Source organism: Hemicordylus capensis, chromosome 2 (assembly GCF_027244095.1).
Source record: "Hemicordylus capensis ecotype Gifberg chromosome 2, rHemCap1.1.pri, whole genome shotgun sequence".
Classification (NCBI taxonomy): domain Eukaryota; kingdom Metazoa; phylum Chordata; class Lepidosauria; order Squamata; family Cordylidae; genus Hemicordylus; species Hemicordylus capensis.
This window is the reverse complement of record NC_069658.1, coordinates 236,251,520-236,272,585: the sequence shown is the minus strand read 5'-3', so window position 1 is coordinate 236,272,585 and position 21,066 is coordinate 236,251,520. Positions and strand designations below refer to the sequence as shown.

Sequence of the window (21,066 nt, the reverse complement as noted above, 5' to 3'; positions counted from 1 at the left end):
ACTTCTTGTGTACCTCTATCTAGTGTGTAATTATAACAGAATAATATTTAAAGTAACATCAAAAGGGGTACATGTGTGAGGCAAGTTAATCAACACATTTGACTAAGGCAGAAGCATCCTGTCAGTGAGGTAAAGGGATTACTGGACAGCAGGTTAATTTCAGCAGTGTGAGACTGGTAATTAAGCCTGACCCATTGTGTCTCTTGTGAGTTCCACAAACACTGATAACCAATGCTAGATTTCCCCTGCCTTTACAAATCATTTACCAGGCAGGCAGTCATGAGATCTGGGCATCATGTTCACCTCAAGTTCAGGCATTTAATTGAACTCTTAATATAAAATGAAATCAGACACAGGCCTGAATTCCATATACTTCTGGGTTGGTACCTCTGGGTCTAATGTTGGGGTGCCCAACAGTGGGAAGAAGAGGAGAAAGAATCCCTGTGCCTTCTCTTGGTTTTGCATGGCAAAAAATCTGGGCATACACCAACCACACTCATACAGAGGGGAAAACCCCCGAGCCATGGGCTGGGTTCAGGTGAGGGTGAGAACAACCCCTCCATCGTCCACCGCTCACTCTGTTGGGTGCCTGCCTGGGCTTGGGTGCCTGTCCTGGAATGACTTGGGAGTCACGCGGGTCCCTGTGTGTAAGGGGTGAGGCCCCCGCAGAACTGCCAAGGGCCCTGCCAGGGGAGTAGCAAGCGGGGCTGTAGGTGGCTCAGTGGTAAACGCTTATATCTTACAGTGCTCAGTCTCCCATTCAAATGCAAACCAGGGTGGACCCTGCTTAGCAAAGGGGGGAAAACTCATGCATGCTGCCACAAGACCACTTTCCTCCCACTGCTCTGAAAAAACCCACGCAGCCTTTGAGAATCCTGGGTGAGAAAAGGTCTTTCCTCACAGCGGTAAGTAAAGAGGCTGAGGCTGTGCGCGGAGCGTGTGAGCGATCCATCATGCAGCGTGGAGGGAATGCGCGGACCAGCCGGGTCCCCCTCAAACGCTGAGGCCCCAATGGCCGGAGGATGAGACGCCAGGATAGTGCCCAACGGGCTCTGGCCGTCTCCCTCAAAGTGAAGGCGCTTGTTTGATTCAGCCTTCCACTTGGCGCCATTTGGTTGCTTTCGCTTCTGATTTCCAGCCGGCCGCCCGAATCAACAGGCACTCCCTCTATTTCTTGGCGTCCACTGCGCCTGGACCTCTTGGGGGCTTTGGCTAAGTGCCGCCCCAAGGTCCCCGTCCCCATTGTCTAAGCCACGGCTGCAGTCAAGGGGGAAGCTGAAGCAGTCATGCTGGGCGAAGGCGCGGCAACAACAAGAGCAGAGAGAACACATGCGCAGCTGAGAAGCCTGAGCCTCCGACGCTGAGCCCTGAAAGAGTTCCTCTGAGTGAGCGAACTCCAAACTCCGTTGTCCAGCTAACCAGGACCCCTCCAAACAAATGCAAAGACTTTAGTAAGTAGTCAATCAAGCCAAATACAAGCTAAAAGGATTAACTTGAGTAGGAAATCTTATCCGATTGTTGTTTTTGTTTGTGTGTTTTGTTTTTGGCTCCGAATAGAGGCAGCTCCCTTCCCCACCCTTGCAGACACAAAGCGGAGAGGAAGGGGGGAGGGGGAGGGATATCTTAGAGAACCACCAGGCAGGCACAGTCCGAAGAGTTGTGACTCCTGTCTCCCTCAATAGCCAAGAGACTGGTCATTAAGGAGAATAAATAAAACGAACTGAAGAAAAGGCTTAACTGCATGAGCTCTCTCCTAAAACGTCCTGTCCCGAGCAAGACAGAACTGGAACTGGGGTTAGGAGGACGGAGGAGGCTACACCCACAAACAAGTCACGTGGTCCAGTTCTGTCTCGAGCATGTTCAGTTCACACCCATCCTGAGGATCTCCTACTAAGGGGAAAAAGGCCGCCTGCTACAGTGCAGAAGGGCTCCTCTCCCTGGCCGCTCAGCAGTCAGGGCTCTATGGTCACCACTCCCGGCGGCCATTTTTAGAGTCCCAATGGAACATACAGCCGGGCAGTGAGGGAGGAAGTGTGCACATGACCTCCTACCTCACTTTGAGCCGGGGTTTCCAAGGGGGGTTACCAGGAAGAGGAGCACCGGGATCAGGAGCCATCGCAGTGCTTCTCACCACCAGCCTTTCCCGGGCTAGCACTGCCTTACCCAGGAAGGGCTGGTCCTGAGAACCACCTCACTGTATCTCCATCAGTAATGCCAGAAAGGGGGAGGCTCAAGGTTCTCCTGGAGGACCCAACATTTCCTCTGTGGCTTTCAGTCAGAAGGGAGCCCCTTTGACTGAGGCTCAGTGGGGTCCAGAGAGAGGCAAGGGCTGCTTCTCTCCCCACCCTGCCAGGGATTCTTCTCCTACCTGATCTGGTGAGTGCACAGCAACAGTTTCCACTCCACCACCAAGAGGAGAAGGTCCAGGAGGAGTCGCCAGCGTCATTTCACTGCCTAGAAGTGGGAAGAGAGTTTGGGCTTGAAGGGCATTTTCCATGGAAGTGGCAGCAGTGAAATCAGTCTGTCTTCCTGTCACTTCAGGGCTCCATACAAAGCTTTGTGTTGGAGCTCTACTCAGGAGGCTCAAGAGAAGCTTCTCCAACACACAAGCTCATGGGGAACCCCTTAGCAGCCCTGGAGTTTCTCAAGGGAGAATAGCCAAGTCAAAAGACACCCTATGACTCCTTACCCAAGCCAAAGACGCAGCGGGAAATGACTGGCCTAGCAAGAATGAAGTTGCCACTTTGAATTCCCGCTGGTATGTTTCCCAGACTATGGGCAACACCTCTATCTATCAGGCAGCAGCGAGATAGGAAGATGCTGAAAGACATCATCTTGTACTGCGCGACAGGAGTCCATGGTTAATCCCTCCTGTATTCTACCAAAGACAACCACAGGGCTGTCAGGAGTTGACACTGATTCGACAGCACACTCTACCTTTATCCTTACCCAGCACAATGGGGCCTCCGTCTCTCCTCTGCACAATCCCTCTGAACAGCAGCTTCTGACAGGTCACCCTCTTGGAAACTTGGAGCTCAGGGGCTGCTTGGGTTAACATCCCATCTGTCTGGAACAGGAAAAGGCGGCTGTGGGGGGCATTTTTGAAAAGGCATTTCCATGCCTCAGCTCCAGTTCCAGAACCCTCTGGGAAGCCATTTCAAAGAAGAGGCATCCCTGGGAACCACCTCTCCTAGTCCAACCCTCACAGCCCAGAAGGTCCTCTAGAGGGATTCTCAACGTTGAGTCCTCAGATTTTATTGGACTTCAACTCCCATAATCCCCAGCGGCCTTCCCTCCCATAATCCCATATAACTGAACCATAAGCCTGGGGAGATCAGAGTTCAGATGATTTCTGCATAAAACTAAGCAAGTGACAGAACTCATAAGGACAGCGTCCCACACACTTCCAGCCCCTTGAAACTATCAGGATGAAATGCTCTCTCACCTGCTGCTCTTCCTGCTTCTTCTCCTCTGCCTGGCTCAGGAGGAAACCTTCTGCCAGGGCCACCGCCTGCGAACTGGTCTCCGCTCTGCATTCCCTCACCCAGCTCTCCATCTCTGGGGGCAGGATGGTCAGGAACTGCTCCAGGATCACCAGGTCCAGAATCTGAGCTTTTGTGTGTCTCTCTGGCTGCAGCCACTGCTGGCAAAGGTGGTGGAGTCGGCTGCAAACCTCTCGGGGCCCTTCAACTTCCTGGTAGACGAACTCTCTGAATTTCCTGACCTGGACATCTGAGCTCGATGTGTCTCCTCCCAAGATCTTCTGCACAGTTTCCCCCCAGAATCCATTATCATTGCCAGACTGGGTAGCTGGAGGGCCTTTTTCTGTTCCCTTCCCTGATGCACTGTTCGCTGGGCTTGGCACATCCATGGTCTCACTAAGCTCAGCTTAAGCTCCCATCACATCCAAAAGCTCTTCTTCCTCTAATGCTACTTTGCTGCCCAGTTCAAGAAGAATGTGATAAATCCACCTCTTAGTCACACAAGGCCAAGGCAAGTTTGCTGGTGCTTCAGAAAGTAATTGTCATTCCCAGACAAGCATATAGTTCACATTCATACCCCAGGTTCTCCCTGAGAAAGTGTAGAAGAAGAAAAAAACATGAAGAATCAGACAGCATCAAAGACCTACACCGTTTCATCTAACTCATATTCAGGAACAGTCCCTACTAATTTCTAAGTTTTTAGGGTTTGGTTCATACAACTGAGCCACACATGGAGATATGTATGTATTTATTTATTTATTTAAGATACCTATACCTCGCCCCTCCAGTATACTACTGCTCAGGGCAGCTTATAACAATAATAGATAGACTATACAATCAAAATAATAAAACTAACCAAACTGAGTAAAGAAGTTAAGGGTCAGGTTAAAAACCACAAGCAGTATTCAGATTCAAATTAAAAGCTATTTTAAAAGCTAAAAACGGAAAAGTATAAGTACTAATGAACATACCAGATAGAACCAAAGATGGAGCATTAAAAAGCCTCCTTAAAATGTGTGTCTTTAGTTGTTGTTTTTAAAAACACTGAGGGAGGGAGCATGGCGAAGTTCTTCAGGGAGGGCGTTCCAACGCCAAGGGGCCACAACTGAAAAGGCCCCGTCTCTAGTACCCGCCAATCAGATCTCTGTTAGTGTTGGGGCCATGAGCCGGGCCTGAGAGAATGAACAGAGGGCCCTGGCAGATTCATAGGGGCGAACCCGGTCTGACAGGCACCCCTGCCCCAAGTTGTGTAGAGCTTTAAAGGTCAAGACCAGCACCTTGGATTGAGCCCAGAAGTGGACCAGTAACCAATGAAACTGCCGCAGGATGGGTCCTCCAGTCTGGAATACTCAAGTGTCCATTGTTCTCCACCGTTTTAAAATCAAGAGCCTTTCTGTGCAATCCCCTTATTCATGCGTGCTGGGACGCAGGATTCCCCTATTTATGGATTTCAAACTGTGTCTTATCCCGAGTGAGATGACTGGTCCATCACGCCCAGCAGTATGGATTCCTAGTGGTGGTCAGGGGTAATGGAAGTCTTTCTAAGGTCAGTACATTGCAGACCTTTGAATCACTACTTCTCAGCACCAATTGCCACCACCCCTCATATTTTCCAGTGCCCAATAGGGGGACAGCTCAGCTCACCCACCACAATTCCAGGGTAAGACCTTTCAGCCTCAAGACTAGGTTAACCTCTACTCTTTCAGATCCTCGGTGCATCCAGCTCAATCTTCTCTGGTGGGGCTCCTCCAGGGGTCATTGGAGACATCGGAAGCTTGAATTGCTACAGCTAGGAGGGGGGATGCATGACATCACTGCCTGCCACGGCCCCTCCCCTGGGGGAAGAGCTAGCCCACCCACCAGAATTCCGGGCTAATACCTCCCAGGTTCAGGGCTAGGCTAAGCTTCTTCTCTGCTAGGGTTGCTAAAGGAAACGTTAGGAACATCGGAAGATGCATTCTGCTGAATCTGACCCTTGATCGATTGAGCTCAGTATTGTCTACACCAGGGTTTCTCAACGTGTGGGTCCCCAGATGCTATTGGACTTCAATTCCCATAATCCCCAGTCCCAGTGGCCTTTGGTTGGGAATTATGGGAGTTGGTCCAATTACATCTGGGGGCCCACACGTTGTGAAACCCTGGTCTACATGATTTCTCAGCACCAATTACCACCACTCCTCATATCTCAGTGCCCAATAGGGGGACAGCCAAGCCCACTCACCAGAATTCCAAGGTTATACCCTTCAGCCTCAAGACTATGTTAACCTCTACTCTGTTGACCACTGGTTGTAATGAAGGCCTTGGAAAGGATCCCTAGATGCCTTGACATGTCAGTACCTACAAAGATTAGAATCATTCAGAGCATGGTTTTCCCAGTGACACTCTATGGATGCCAAAGCTGGACTTTGAAAAAGCAAGATAGAAAACGTATTGATGTTCTTGGACTTTGCTGCTGGAGAAGATTTTTGAGGAGACCAGCCAGGAAAACAAACAGATGGATCCTAGAACAAATCAATCCAGAATTTTCACTCGAGGCACAAATGACCAGGCTCAAAATATGCGAAGACCCAGCTCCCTTGAGAAGTCCATAATGATGACCAGCAGCAGAGAATCTATCGATGTGGTCGCTAAGAGAGGACACGGACCTGATGGCACTCAATCAATCAATGTTTACCACTGAGCTTTCGGCAGGCAAAGCAGAGCTCTTCTTGCCGCCATGAGAAAGATCTCTCTGACATGATCCCAGAGGCAGACTCGCAATCAGGGTGGGGCAGGCAGGGCACGTGCCCTAGGCGCCACTTGAGGGAGGGCGCAAAAATGCCACTGACTGCCCTGCCCCACCGGGAGGGGGGGAAGCCTGGCTGATACCGGGCGGGCCAGTGCAGCAGCCAGCGAGAAGCTTCCCTCGCCTCGAGTCATGTGTGCCCGAGAGCGAGGGAGCCGGAGGCGCCGCGGCTTGCATTGCGCCCCCTCTCCAGGGCCTAACTCCAATGGGCGGGGTGGAGGAGGAGGAGACGCAGGGCCGCCGGCTCCCCCTCACTCTCGGGCACACTACTTTTGTTGAGCAGCCCGGAATATGCCAGGTCTCCCTCCCTCAAAGACGCGCTTCCTCCCCAGCAGCAGCCTTCTCTTCTTCGGCTCTTCTCGAGCCCAAGGCAAGCCCTCCCCCCACCAGCCTAAGGCAGGCAAAGGAATCCCATCTCCTCCCCCACACACCCCAACACACTGGCACCTGTGACTCCCCCTCCCCACAGGGAAAACGCCCCCTTTCCCGCCGCCAAGCTTTACCAAGTGTTTCCAGGGACACTCCCTGGATTCTTCCCAGGGGACTTGCTGATGAGTGGTGACTGCTTTCATGTTTTTAGAGCTCCCCAGAATATTAGTGGTCCACCTTTAATGGTTGTTTTTTATTTATGAATTTATACTGTAATGTTGAATAGTACAGGGAGTGCAGTGTGCTCTATTCTGACAGAACAGGCAAATACTGATCATGAAGTAATGAACTCAGTTTATATTTATGCAGTGATAAGAAATTCTGAAACCAATTTTAAAAAAAGAATTCTGAGCAGCTTTAATGCATTGCTGTTTTGGACTGTGATTTGATCTTAGAAGGTTGAGAGCTAATGAATGTGGGGATAAGTTCTCTATTCAAAAGGGGCAGGGGCAGTACATTTTAAGAGAGCATGGCATTATATAGATTTAGTCTTTCTGGTCTTGGTCTGTAATAAATGACAATTACAATATGGATTCAGTATTGCAATGCAGAAAAACATTATTGTGCTGGAAATGCACTCTATATGACTTGCAGGGTGGGGGGAATCATTCAAGAGCAACACATATTGAATATCTCAAGGACTTCCATGTAACACATTGCCTTCCTTAATAGTTACTCAGCTTAAATATAGAAGTGCTGATACCATAACATAATTGGTTTGTTTGCAATTATAACATCCCAGTATTCCTCTATAACCCAATTAGGTAAGCAGTCATGAAACTTATATAACAGGGATGTGCATGGTCCGGACAAGCACCGAGGGGGGGTCTCCCTTTAAGGGCAAAACTTACCCCTCCCGCCGCTTTCCCCCACCGGCGCTGAAGCTGCCTGCCAGGTCTCTGGGGCACTAACCAGTCCGGAGGCCATGTTGGAGGCCTCCAGACTGGTTCGGATTTGGACCGGACCGGCAGTCTGGCACCGAGGGGGGGTCTCCCTTTAAGGGCGGGGGGGTAGAACTTACCCCTCCCGCCGCTTTTCCCCCTCCGGCGCTGCAGTTTAAAGTGAAGATTTTGGAGTGGCAGCGTTCTTTGCTGCCGCCCCTGCCCCCGTCGTCGCCTGGCAGTCTTCCTCTGAGTAGTACGCATGCACGTGCGGTGTCATGCACGCGCCTGTCGCCGCCGTGTGCGGCACCTACGTCACACGTGTGCTGCGTGTGATGTAGGCGGTGCGCGCGCACGGTGGCGACAGGCGCACACGCGCCACCGTGTGCGCATGCGTGCTACTCAGAGGAAGACTGCCAGGCTGCCACCCCAAAATCTTCACTTTAAACTGCAGCGCCGGAGGGAGAAAAGTGGCGGGAGGGGTAAGTTCTACCCCCCCCCACCCTTAAAGGGAGACACACACCCCTCGGTGCTGGTCCGGAATAGTCCGGACCATGCACATCCCTGTTATGTAAGGTACACCGCATTGTTTAATTTTGAGATACCTTCAACACATGTACAGCAATACACTTAGCATTCTTTTAGTGCAGACAATGTCCATTGCTGTGGAGGGTGTCCACTATCTTTATAGAGTGTTTGTAATGATATATGAAGCCCATTTAATGCTAAAGCCAATAGCACCACTAAAGTACATGCCACTATGTGACGGGGGGGGGGGGATTCATAGCAGCTGTAATGTAAAATGCTACATAAAGTCAATATATAGCATATAAATATAGCAAGAAGGGAATTTAAGTAATAATTATAGCAATCAGATGTACTAAAATACTGGCATCAATTCACTTCTAACTCATTCTCTAATAATCATTCAAACAAATCCATATTTCTCTGTGCTATTTGTATTAAGAGTAATTACCTCGGAACAAGGTAGTTCCTAAAGATGAATATTTCTAGGTTTAATAGTCTGAGGTCACCAGCTCCTCCCACCTGGTAATGAATCGTCAGGAAATACTCAATTCTTTAATGGCTATTGCTTGAAGAATGGTCAAGACAGATCACTTCAAGAACTAGTGTAAAATTGTGTTGCATCTTTGTACCTACACTTTAAATGCTATAAAGGTAGGCAGTGCCATAATTTGTAGTTGAAAAGATTTGTCCATTAACGAGCTTAACTTGTATTTTTGAGCAGATATTATGGTAAAGTTATCTGAAAGATGGGTGCCAGATGTTTGGGGAGGGGGCGCAATTTCAGTGCTTGCCCTAGGCGCTATTTTCCCTAGATACGCCTCTGCCCAGAGGGAAGCCGGGCTAGAGAGCTCCTTCTACGGAGCCACACTCTGGGTCCAGCTGCCGATCAGTCGTCATGGAGAGGCTGCCAACCAGGGACTGAAGCAGGAGGGAGCCCTGCCAGACTGCTGTCCCTGAGCGGCAGCCTCTCCCACTGGGTGGCCCTTCTCCTCCCTCTCCTCCTCCTCTGCCTGCCTGTCACGGCCTTGCCTGTCGGGTCCCCTGAGAGGGAGGGGGGGCTCCCTTGCACCCCGGGTCCTCCCTTCCCTTCTTGGCACTCACCGGATTCTTCTCCCAAGAAGCTGCTGCTGGTGCTGCTGGCGAGAAAAGCCAGACGGGACGGGAAGTTTCTCCTTGCAGGGCCAGCCTTCCTTCTCAGCGGGCTCTCTAGGACGCGCAACTCTCTTCCTTTGCCCAGCGGTCCTCCAGGCAGAGGGGAGGGGCCACTGAAGGGGAATCTAGCTCACTCAGGCAGGGGAGAGAAGAGGGGGTGGAGTCGAGAGCGTGAGAGTCCCGGGGCGGGGGGTTCCTTGGATGGCCCCGGCTGCATAAGGTCGCTCCCTGCCACGCCCCTCCTCCTCCTCCTCCTGGGCGGGGAGCCTTGGCGGTTCGGGCGTCAGAGCAGCAGCAGCAGCAGCAGCAGCAGCAGCATCTGCTCCCGCTTTTCCCTTGCTGGAGGGAGGGCAGGCGAGATGGAGGAGGAGGCGGGAGGGAAGGAGGAGTCTCCAGCCAGGACCAACCCGGGTTGCTTTCTGACCTTCCCGCCTCATCAGCACTTTGGAGACAGAGCCACGCCTGGTCCAACTGCAGGAGGGAGAAGCCCGTCCGCAGTGGGGCCCCGAGATCAATGGGGAGCCTGGACCTCAAGGCCTTGGGAGCCACCCCCCCCCCCAGGGGCTACCAAGGTTGGAGTGTGCCTGGAGATGAGATTTTAAAATGGGCCCCTTCACTGCCTCCCTCTCCTTCTCTTGGCCCCATGAGTGCTGCAAAAGAACATTAAGGGCCCGTGCAATAGCCTGTGGCAGAGTAACAGAGGACAGGAGACTACAGTTGCCAGGTGCAAACAACAGCAGAACCCATTAATACAACACTATCAACTTTGTGGAATACTGATCCTGACCAAGGGGCTCAAGGTTGACTCAGCCTTCCATCCTTCTGAGGTCGGTAAAATGAGTACCGAGAATGTTGGGGGGCAATATGCTAAATCATTGTAAACTGCTTAGAGAGCTCCGGCTATAGAGCGGTATATAAATGTAAGTGCTATTGCTAATACAAGGGGGCAATTCATGCTTGCTACCACAAGACCACCTCTCTCCTCCCCTTCTGTGGCGTCCAAAGGAAGCTGCTGTTCCAAGCTTAACCATTTTTGTCAGGGCTGTAGTATGGCAGGATTTAAAAAAACACACACAATATTTTTCATTTGTTCATTTAAAATGAATAGTAATATGAGCAATGCATCACATTAAAAATATACCAACAACATTCAGTGTTCTTAATATCAAAAGGGGCATATAAAATATCCACATCCTTTTGAACTGAAACATTTCACATCATATCTTTAACTGCTCTGATTCCCCTTCTCCAAAAATCAGCCACAGCAGGGGCATAACTACTATTAGGCAAGGGGAGGCGGAGACCAGGGGGCCCCCACGCCTCGAGGGGCCCCACAGAGGCAAGTCACATGTGAAGTGTGTGTGTGTGTGTGTGTGTATCAGCGAGGGGCCCATTTTAAAATTTTGCCTCTGGGCCCACTACTCCAGCCTTGTTACGCCCCTGAGCCACAGCCAGCACGTTCATCCCCATCCAGTGTGCCCTCTTCATTTTTTTCAGCCATGAATGGAATGGGTTTTGTTCTGGGAGGCAATATCAAAGCAGTGTGCACACATGTGCATTATTATATGCCACTACAGATGAAACACACAGACTTAGCCTATTTGTCTCAATATAAATGTGCCTCTAATAACCCCTATAAAAAGTCAGAAATGTACATTCAGCAATCAGTCCAAACATCATAAAATGAAAAGCCAAATAAGTGTATGTGGGCTGCAATGACTGAGCCAATTTCCTTAATAAATTTTTCTTTCACTCCTTCATTATCCAAGGGTCCAACTGCCTCCCTGGCAGTTTTCTTGCATCTTATGTATTTAAAGAAGTTTTTCTTATTCCCCTTGATGCTTTGAGCTAAATGTTCCTCAAACTCTCTTTTTGCCTCCCTTATTGTCACCTGGCATTTCTTTTGCCAGAGTTTGTGTTCCTTTCTGTTTTCCTCATTTGGGCCAGCCTTTCAATTTCAGAAGGAAGTCTTCTTCCCTTTTATGGCTTCCTTGACGGTACCTGTTAGCCATGCTGGCATCCTTCTGGACTTAGTGGTACTTTTCTTCCTTTTGGGTATACAATCTAACTGGGCTTCTAGTATTGTGGTTTTGAGTAAACTCCATGCGTTCGGGAGCGAAGTGACTCTCCTGATTTTCCCTTTCAGTTTTCACCATGCTCCTCATTTTGGAGAAGTTTCCTCTTCTGAAATTCAAAGTGCCTTTGTTAGACTTCTTTGCTGATACTCTCACCACATGTAAGCTGAACTTGATTGCACTATGATCACCGTTCCCTAAAGGGTCAATGAGACTGTCATCCCGCACCAGATCCTGGGTGCCACTCAGGATTAAGTCCAAGGTCATCATCTCTCTGGTTGGTTCCAAGACCAAGTATTGTAGGGCACAGTCATTCAGTGTATCTATAAATTTGACCTCTGTCATTACCTGACTGTGAATTTACCCAGTCTCTGTGTGGGTAATTGAAGTCACCCATTATTACAGCTCTGCCTCTCCTTGACGCCTCCTTGATTTCCTGCTACAACTCCCTGTCAGCGTTTTGATCCGGAGGGTGCTAGCACGTCCCCAGTAGCACGTTCCCTTTCAGACCTTGTATTGTCACCCACAGGGTTTCTGTGGAGGACTCCAGTCCACCTAGGTTTTCTAGCTTGTTAGATTCTTTGACTTCTTTAACATACAATGCTACTCCACCTCCAAGGCACCCCTCCCTGTCCTTTCTATAGAGTTTATATCCAGGGATAACAATGTCCCACTGGTTCTGACTGTCCCACCATGTTTCTGTTTCTGTTATGCTCACTATATCTATTTCTGTGTTAGCAACCAAGCACTCCAGCTCACCCATCATGGCTCGGAGGCTTCTGGCATTAGCCTATAGGCACCTATTTGCTGAATCTCTCTCCTGGTGTCTGCTATCTTTCTTTGGACTCTTTCACCAGCTGGCACAGCCTTCTGTCTGCTCTGTATGTGGTTCTGCTCTGTCCCCTTCTTTTTATCTGAATCTTCTGCACCCTGACACTTTAAGGGATGGCATTTGCCAAACCAGATACTGCCCAGCTCCTGTTGGCTATTCCCCAGGTGTCTGCTCTGCAACCTTTTTAAATTTAAGTGCCAGCAGTCTGGTTCCATCTTGGTCCAAGTGCAGCTCGTCCCTTTTGTACAGGCCTTGTTTGCCCCAAAATGTATCCCAGTGCATAACAAATCTAAACCCCTCATCCCGGCACCATCGTCTCATCCACGCATTGAAACCCCTCAGCTCTGCCTGTCTCACTGTACCTGCGTGTGGAACAGGTAGCATTTCTGAGAATGCTGCCTTGCGGGCCATGGACTTCAATATGCTACCTATTAGCCTAAATTTGACTTCTAGGAACTCCCGACTACATTTCCCCACATCTTTGGTGCTGACGTTCACCTCAACAGCTGTCTCCTCCTCAGTACTGCCTAAGAGCCTATCTAGACACTGCATGATGTCTGCAACCTTTGCACCAGGCAGGCAAGTCACCGTGCGGTCAACACGCGGGTCACAAACCCATCTCTCTATACCTCTAATGATTGAATCACCCACTACAAGGAGGCTCCCACCCCCTGGAGGAGTATCCCCTGTGCGAGAGGATATGGGCTCATCATCCACGGAAGTGTACCCTTCCAAAGAAGTTCTCCCCTCCTCAGTCTGATGTTCTCCTTGCCCAAGACCTTCATTGTCCCCGATAGCAGTGGACCTATCAGCCCTGGAGTGGGATGCCACTACCACATCCTTGAAGGTCTCATCCACATGCCTTTCTGTATCTCTGAGCTTCTCCAGATCCGCCAGCTTGGTCTTGAGGGAACAAACTTCTTCTCTGCAAGCCAGGAGCTCCTTGCACTGAGCACACACCCATGAAACTCCTGCAAAACTCCAACATCCTGTTTGCTATCCCAGTTGGCTATGTTCTGTTCACTATGCTCTGACTATGCACTCGGACCTTCACCTCTTATGTAGAGAGTAGGCTTCCAACTGAGACACAGGATGTGGGTTAAAGAAATGTGGGGCCTCCCCCAGTTCTAGCAGACTCTATTCTTTTCCCTCTAACAGAACACTAGAACACAGAACACTGAGTACCCAGAATGTTGGGGGCAATATGCTAAATCATTGTAAACCGCTTAGAGAGCTCCGGCTATAAAGCGGTATATAAATGTAAGTGCTATTGCTATTGCTATTGCTAGAACCAGGGGTCATCCCATGAAATTGATTGCCACGAAATTTAGCACCAACAAACAGAAATACTTTTTCACAGAATGCATAATCCACTTGTGGAATTCTCTGCCACAAGACGTGGTGACAGCTAACAACCTGGATGGCTTTAAGAAGGGTTTGGATAACTTCATGGTAGAGAGGTCTATCAATGGCTACTAGTCGGAGGGCTGTGGACCACCTCCAGCCTCAAAGGCAGGATGCCTCTGAGTACCAGTTGCAGGGTAGTCACAGCAGGAGAGAGGGCATGCCCTCACCTCCTTCCAGCGACTTCCAGAGGCATCTGGTGGGCCACTGTGCGAATCAGGATGTTGGACAAGATGGGCCTTGCGCCTGATCCAGCAGGGCTGTTCTTATGTTCATCCCCTCCAGGCAGAGACAAAATAAAACACAGGAATTTGCTAGCACTGGCAAATCACACACACACAGTCTATGCTAGCCCTGGCAAATCACACACACACAGACTAGGACTTATCCCTTAAAAAGAAACCAGCCCCTTAAAATCTCCCCTCCTCCTGTTAGTTAATTTAAAAGGGAGGAAAGGCTAGATGTTGTTCTGTTTAGAAAAGCTTGCTAACCCCCTGTAGCTACTCTTGCTCTTTCCAGAGTAGGCAAAAAGGAGATGGGGAAGGAACGGGGGAGGGAGAGAGAGAGAGACAGAGAAAACACATTGTCGGACAGCATCGGAGGCAAAAGGGAGATGGGGGGAAGAGAGAGAGAGAAGGAACATACAATTGGAAGGGAAGAGAAGCCCCTGTGGGAGCATAGGAACAGGGGAGCACCTAGGTAATATTGGAGCCTGAACCTAAAGGCCTTTGGAGGCTGCCCCACCCCCTGCAACTGGAGGCTCCTCCACTCACAAGTTAAGCAACCTCACATAAAGGCCTTTGGAGCCCCCTGCCTCCTGCTACAACTTAAACATGTGGATTCTTGAGGGCACAAATAGCACAAACCAATCTCCTTAAGCAGATACACACTAGCAGAAACATTCCAACCAGTAACTTGACACAATCCCATCCTATTCATCTATTTCCCTTCTCCCAACTCTGATGTGCAGAAAGTATTGTCTGCAGGTGCTCTCTGCACATGCTCAAGAGCACCCTCATGGATTCTTGCTTCATAAATTCCAAGGCTGGGTGCTGGTGCTGAAACCACATGCTCAGCGACACTTCATGGATCCCGTGGTGGAACCATTTCTGCTGCCCCAACTGGTGATCCTTGGTCACCACCAGTGTTGCACAGTAGATGGATTGGATGTAACCCTCAAGTGCCAGACAGCATGCAGGGATGCACAATTTGCAGACTGTTCAAGCTGATACAATACCAGGGAAGCCATGGAATTTGAAGCAACAAATTCTAACACATCATAATCAGGTATAAGGGAGGTCAGGGGCAGGAAGAAGGATCTCAGAATATTTCCTAAAGTTGGGCAGGGGTGCACTCAATCAATCCCTCGGATGGGAGACCAATGGGAGGGGGAAACACCCACTCCCCAAAATAAAGCAGCCTTAGAAAAAAAGGTCACCCAACAATAACAGACCACAGGAGGAGGGGGAGGGGGAGAAACTGTGTACGTTTTATACATATACTAAAGGAGAACAATATATTACTTGCCTAGCAAACAGATGATAATGGAATCGAATTATAATGAAAAGGCCCAAGCTCCTGAAGAATACAAAAACTCCTCTGTGACCAATAGGTAATATTATCCTCTAGAAGACATTTAATACCTTGGAGTATATTGGAGAGTGTTGGACTATGACCAGGAAGACCCAAGTTCAAATTCCCATTCAGCCATGAAACTCACTGGGCTCCGATAATCTCCCTCAGCCACAACGCCCTCACAGGGTTGTTGTGAGGATAAAAATATCCATGATGAAACCTCTGGGCTTCTTCCCAGAGGTGATATGACCACTTTCCTCTGTTGGCGCATTTGGCTCATCAGAGTATTGCGGCTTTTAAAAGTCCTATTAATAACAGATCATTCAATGTAAAAACTCCAAGACCCCAACCCACACAGCCTAACAGACAATAGGAGAACTGAGGATAACGTTGACAGACTCAATGATTTTACTGGCTGTTGGACTAGGACAAGAAAGGGAAGTCCCAAGTTCAAATCCCCATTCAGCCATGGGAGCCGCCGCCCCTGCCAGTTCAGCATCACCCCCTACTTCTTCTCTCTCACACACACACAGAGTGCTTGGAGCCTCCAACATAGGGCTGAGAGAGATTCCTGCCTGCAGCCTTGGATTCCTGGCTCTATCAGGGCGCATATGCACTCTCCAGCCCGGGAAACACCTGACCCCAGCAGAAGCAGAGGGGCTCAGGAGACATTGTGAGCGGTGCAGGGAAGCAGCAGGCAGCTGCCGGGACCCTGCGCCTTTCCACTTATTTTATTTAGTTAGTTATTTAGTTATTTTTGCATTTTTATACCGCCTTTCTTTAAAAGATAGCCCCAAGGCGGTTTACAAAAGTTAAAAACATACAATAAAAACACAATAAAAACATCATGCGAAAAGTATAAAAACATATAAAAACAGGCATAAAACAATACAACAGATAAAACACTTCTGCTGCTGCCTGGAGGGGAGTTGGCCAGAGCAGTTGGTGGGGTGCCCAGGAGGGTAAAAATCAAGGCTTTTAATTGCCCTGGTCGGTTCTTCAATGGGACAATCTGTGGCTGGAAAACACTCACACTCAGATTCACAGACCTGACTCACTGGCTTTACAGCATCAAGATGAGCCTCTTCCATGTAAAAGGTGCAACTGCCAGGAACGTTTGAGTTCTCCTGGTCAAGGTCTCTTCAAGCATGAAACAAACACCCACCATTAATACACGGATATTGTTTGAATAGAAATAAGCTCACAGGCTCCTTTCCATTGGGCTTCTAACAAAGTCTTTATTATATACAACAAGGATTCTACAAAGCAATAGAATAATAATAATAATAATAATTAATAAGCCAGCGTGGTGTAGTGGTTAGAGTGCTGGACTAGGACCGGGGAGACTCGAGTTCAGATCCCCATTCAGCCATGATACTAGCTGGGTGACTCTGGGCCATTCACTTCTCTCTCAGCCTAATCTACTTCACAGGGTTGTTGTGAGAAGAAACCTAAGTATGTAGTGTACCGCTCTGGGCGGGATATAAAATGGAAATAATAATAATAAAAACAGTAGAGTCTTGAGGTTCTTCCTGAAAACAAACTAACAGGGAAGGAGTTCCTCTTATTTCAGCAGGGAGCATATTCCATAGCCCTGGGCAGCCACAGAAAAAGCCCAGAACTATGTCGCCACCAAACCAGCTTGTGGCAACCATAACCGGACCTCTCCAGAAGATCGTAACAGGCAGCAGGGTTCGTGACACAGGAGGCGCTCCCTTAAACAACCTGGACCCAAGCCGTTAAGGGCTTTCTAGGTAAGAACCAGCACTGTGTATTTCAACTGTAATGTATTGCATCTGTATGTAAGCCGCCCTGAGCCTTTTGGAAGGGCGGTATAAAAATTTAATAATAAATAATATTAAAAAAATAAATATAGGCAGCCAGTGCAGTTCTTTTAAAACCGGTGTGATGTGGTCCCTTCGTGTTGTCCCAGAGACCAATCTGGCTGTCACATTCTATACCAGTTGTAGTTTCCAGACTATGTATAAAGGTATCCCCATGTAGAGTGCATTACAGTAGTCAAGCCTGGAGGTTACCAGCATATGTACCACTGTTTCAAGGTTATTCACCTCTAGAAATGTAGACTGAGTCAAGATGAGACTCTTTCGTGTAAAAGGTTTGTTAGTTAGTTATAAGTTTATTCAGTCATTGACCAGCAAACATTTACAATAAACCAGTACGTAATTTACAAATAATATAACAAAACCTGGCCATAACAGAAGTAATATCAGTGTCCTCATTAGTTAAAAGATCATTTAAATAAAATTCATCAGACCGGCCAGGCAAATTGTCTTAACATAGGAGATAAAAGTCTTCAACGGTGTTCCCTATAAAAATCACAATAAAGAATAACATGCGAGGTGGATTCTATAACCCCTTTGCCACATGGGCAAAGTCGTAAAAATAGCGGAACTCCCTTGAACCTGCCATCCAATACTGCTGTAGGAAGAACATTTAAATGTGCTAAAGTAAGGACTTGTCTAAATTTAGGGACAAGCACCACGTCAAAGTATTTTTAGCTGGTGTAAGATTAATAGCTTGACTCCCTAAGTATAAACCCTGCTTGAGCCATGCACCTTCTTGATGAACTTCTATACCCAGGACATGTTGCTTAACTAACTTCCTGGATTGCTCAATTCCTACAGTATGCAAATCCTCTATGGAGAGGCCAAAAAAGGAAAATTTGCTCAACACAGCTCGTTTCCAGCTCGAATTAAAACCATCATTCATAGCCAAAGAGGCTAAACCCGCCTGTCCAAAACTCAATTTTAACCAAAATCGAAAAATACAGCACCAGTATAAGGATTCCAACCTAAGAAGACCAACTTCTCTTCTGATGACAGCATTCGGAGCACAACATGGAACTTGCAAAATGCATCTAATAAACTTAGTCTGGATAGCCTCCAGTAGGGCAAAATTACTTGCAGGTCCCAGTTGGGCTCCATATAAGAGCAAAGGCAGTACTTTGGCGGTATAAAGTCTCCCTGTCGCAGGTATAAAAGCAGCACCATGTGTAAAATGATAAGATTTGATCTTATTTACAACCATTGGAGCAGACTGTCTGATGGAGTTAAAATGGGCATTTCTAGAGCCAACAGAGTGAAACCTTATTCTTAGATATTTAAAGGAATCAACCTGCTCAATCTCGTTTCCTTGTATGGACCAATTATAACGCCTAGCTCGCTTGGCGAACACTAAGACTTTAGTCTTACTATAATTTATTTCAATAGACTCTTGGTTACAAAATGATGAGAAGAGTCTTAGGGCATGCTTAAGGCCTACAGGTGTCTGCGACATAATAGCCATGTCATCCGCATATAATAATATGGACACGTGCCTATCGGCTAACTTTGGTGGATGAATAGAGAGGGTGGACAAACAAGTAACCACAGAATTAACATAGATTTTGTATTTCAAATTTTTATTAACTTTTGACAATAATAATAACCATAACAATCATAATAAACACAATTACAAGTTGACTTCCCACGCACCTCTTTTCGTGATACCAACTATAAGTTTTACCCTTATTGTAATATTAATTAAAAAAGAAAAACACAAATTTAACCCTTGCACCACCATTAATCTGCCTAACCTGCATTTCAAATTTCAAATCCTGCTGTAAGATCCATAGTAGGAAAATAATTCTTTAAATAAACCAAAAAAGGTTTCCAGTCTTCCTTAAAGCGTTCTAAACTTTGGTCTCTGATCAGTGTTGTAAGTTTTGCCATTTCTGCATATTCTAAAGTTTTTATCAGCCAATCTTCTTTTGAAGGCAGTTCATTAGTCTTCCATTTCTGTGCATATAATATTCTAGCCGCCGTAGAAGCATACATAAAAAAAGTTAAATTATTTGTAGAAATTGCTCCCTGTGTTATTCCTAGCAGGAAGGATTCTGGCTTCTTAGGAAATGTCACTTTAAGTATCTTCTTCAATTCATTATATATCATGTCCCAATAAGCCTTAGCCCTCCCACAGGTCCACCACATATGAAAAAAAGTACCTTCAATATGCCCACACTTCCAACATTTGTTTGAAACATTTTTATACATTAATGCCAGTTTTTTGGACGTTAAATACCATCTATACATCATTTTGTAATAATTTTCCTTCAAAGCATAACAAGCAGTAAATTTTAAATAACTTTTCCATAACTTCTCCCATGCTGCCATTTCTATATTATGTCCAACATCTTGAGCCCATTTTATCATAGTTGTTTTAACCAATTCCTCTCTTGTCTCCTCCAAAAGTAATAATTTATACATTTTGGAAATTAATTTTTCATCATCTTGACATAATTCCTTCTCAAAATTCAAAATCTGATCTTCAAATCCAACTTTAAGGTCTTTCTTATATATCTCATTTAACTGATAGTACTGAAACCAATCTCTGACCACATTTTGTAATTCAGTTGAAGATTTTAACTTACAATCTTTTCCATAAAAATGCAACAGATCTCTATAGGTACCCCTAGACATCTGCATATTTACTTCTTTATGTGATAAAGCTTTGATCGGGGATATCCATAATGGAGTTTTTGGTTCCAACCAATTTTTATATTTTAACCATAGAATTAACATAGATTTTGAACAAAATAGGAGCAAGTATACAGCCCTGACGTACTCCTCTAAAAGTGGGAATTTCCAATGTTAAATGTCCAGTTGGGTCATAACGAACTTTCAAACAAGTATGCTTATGCAGACTAACAATAAGTTTGAGTAATCTTTTATCTATTCCAAGGGCTTCCAGTTTAGACCACAGTCTCTCTCTAGAAACTGAATCAAATGCAGCTTTAAGATCAATGAATGCTTCATAAAGTGCTGAACCTGGGAACCTAGAATACTTCTCTGCCAGAAATTGAAGGGTAAAAGCATGTTCCGTGGTGGAACGACCCTCCCGAAAGCCTATCTGCTCGATAGCTAAAATGTTATTTGCCTCAATCCAGTCTAGAAGTTTTATCAAAAGATGCCTCGCGTAAATTTTACTAATAACATTAAGTAAGCTAATGGGACGATAGTTGGCTGGGTCCTCACGCCTACCGTTTTTATAAAGAGGAATTATTATAGCAAGGCCCCAATCACTGGGTATGTTAGCAGTTGTATCTATATAGGTAAATAGTGAGGCTAAAATGGGGACCCACCAATCAAGATTCGCTCTGATAGCCTCAATAGAAATGTTATCACTACCAGGGGCTTTGCCATTACTAAATTTCTGAATAAGTTTTTCAATCTCTGAACAGGAGACTGGGTTCCACCTAAGAGTATCTCCATTAGTTGTTTAGCATTATAAACCATATTATCAGCCTTACTATAAAGCTGTAGGAAATGTTGTTCCCAAACCTGAGCTGGAATCACAGAAGCTGGAAGTGTACGTGTTTTCGACAGAGCAGGTGAAACAAGCCTCCAAAACTTAGACTGATGGTTAGACTTAGCAGCCTCAATTAAATTAAGCTGGTTTTTGTTAACGGCTTGTGCCTTATTCTCTCTAAGCAACCTCTTATAGACGGATTTCATCGAGAGCGCCCTTTGCCTATTTTCTGAAGTGGGTGCTGTTCTATAAGTTAAAAAAGCCTTAAGTGTGTTATTTTTGGTAATGCAACAATCCCGATCAAACCGGGAACGAGAAAAGGACTTGGCGTGATTTGAATTTTTACTTGGATATACTGAGGTGACAAAAACTGGGCACAACAGTGCTAAGACTGAAGAAAAATGATCTAACATTGAACACCTCTGGGAGCCAATAGATCCTGTTATAATTGCTTCCAGCAAACTACACGCCTCTGGTGACCCAAGCACATTAGCAACTCGTGTGGCAAGTTCCTCAGACCACCTCAATCTTTGGTAACTAGTGTTCCTAAAATCTCCTACCACCGGTCCAGCTGCACCTCTTGAGAAAACACCCAACCAAAACTTCAAAAGCATAG

At 46.9% G+C, this 21,066-nt stretch overlaps 1 protein-coding gene across 4 annotated transcripts in view; it reads right to left on the bottom strand.

Annotated features, from left to right (window-relative positions):
• Positions 1 to 9,343, bottom strand: part of LOC128341947 (zinc finger protein 420-like) — a 41,356-nt gene extending 32,013 nt beyond the window's left edge. For 2 of the 4 annotated variants that reach the window (XM_053288630.1, XM_053288626.1), the window contains exons 1-4: positions 9,207 to 9,343; positions 3,446 to 4,071; positions 2,950 to 3,067; positions 2,369 to 2,454 (exon numbers count right to left, since the gene is read on the bottom strand). In XM_053288630.1, the coding sequence (XP_053144605.1) occupies positions 2,369 to 2,454; positions 2,950 to 3,067; positions 3,446 to 3,871 (630 nt within the window). In that variant the 5' untranslated portion in view covers positions 3,872 to 4,071; positions 9,207 to 9,343. Of the gene's footprint in view, positions 1 to 2,368; positions 2,455 to 2,949; positions 3,068 to 3,445; positions 4,072 to 5,703; positions 5,813 to 9,206 lie in introns of those variants that run through there. The other 2 variants (XM_053288628.1, XM_053288629.1) reach the window with 2 other exon arrangements.
• Between the last annotated feature and the right edge of the window lie 11,723 nt (positions 9,344 to 21,066).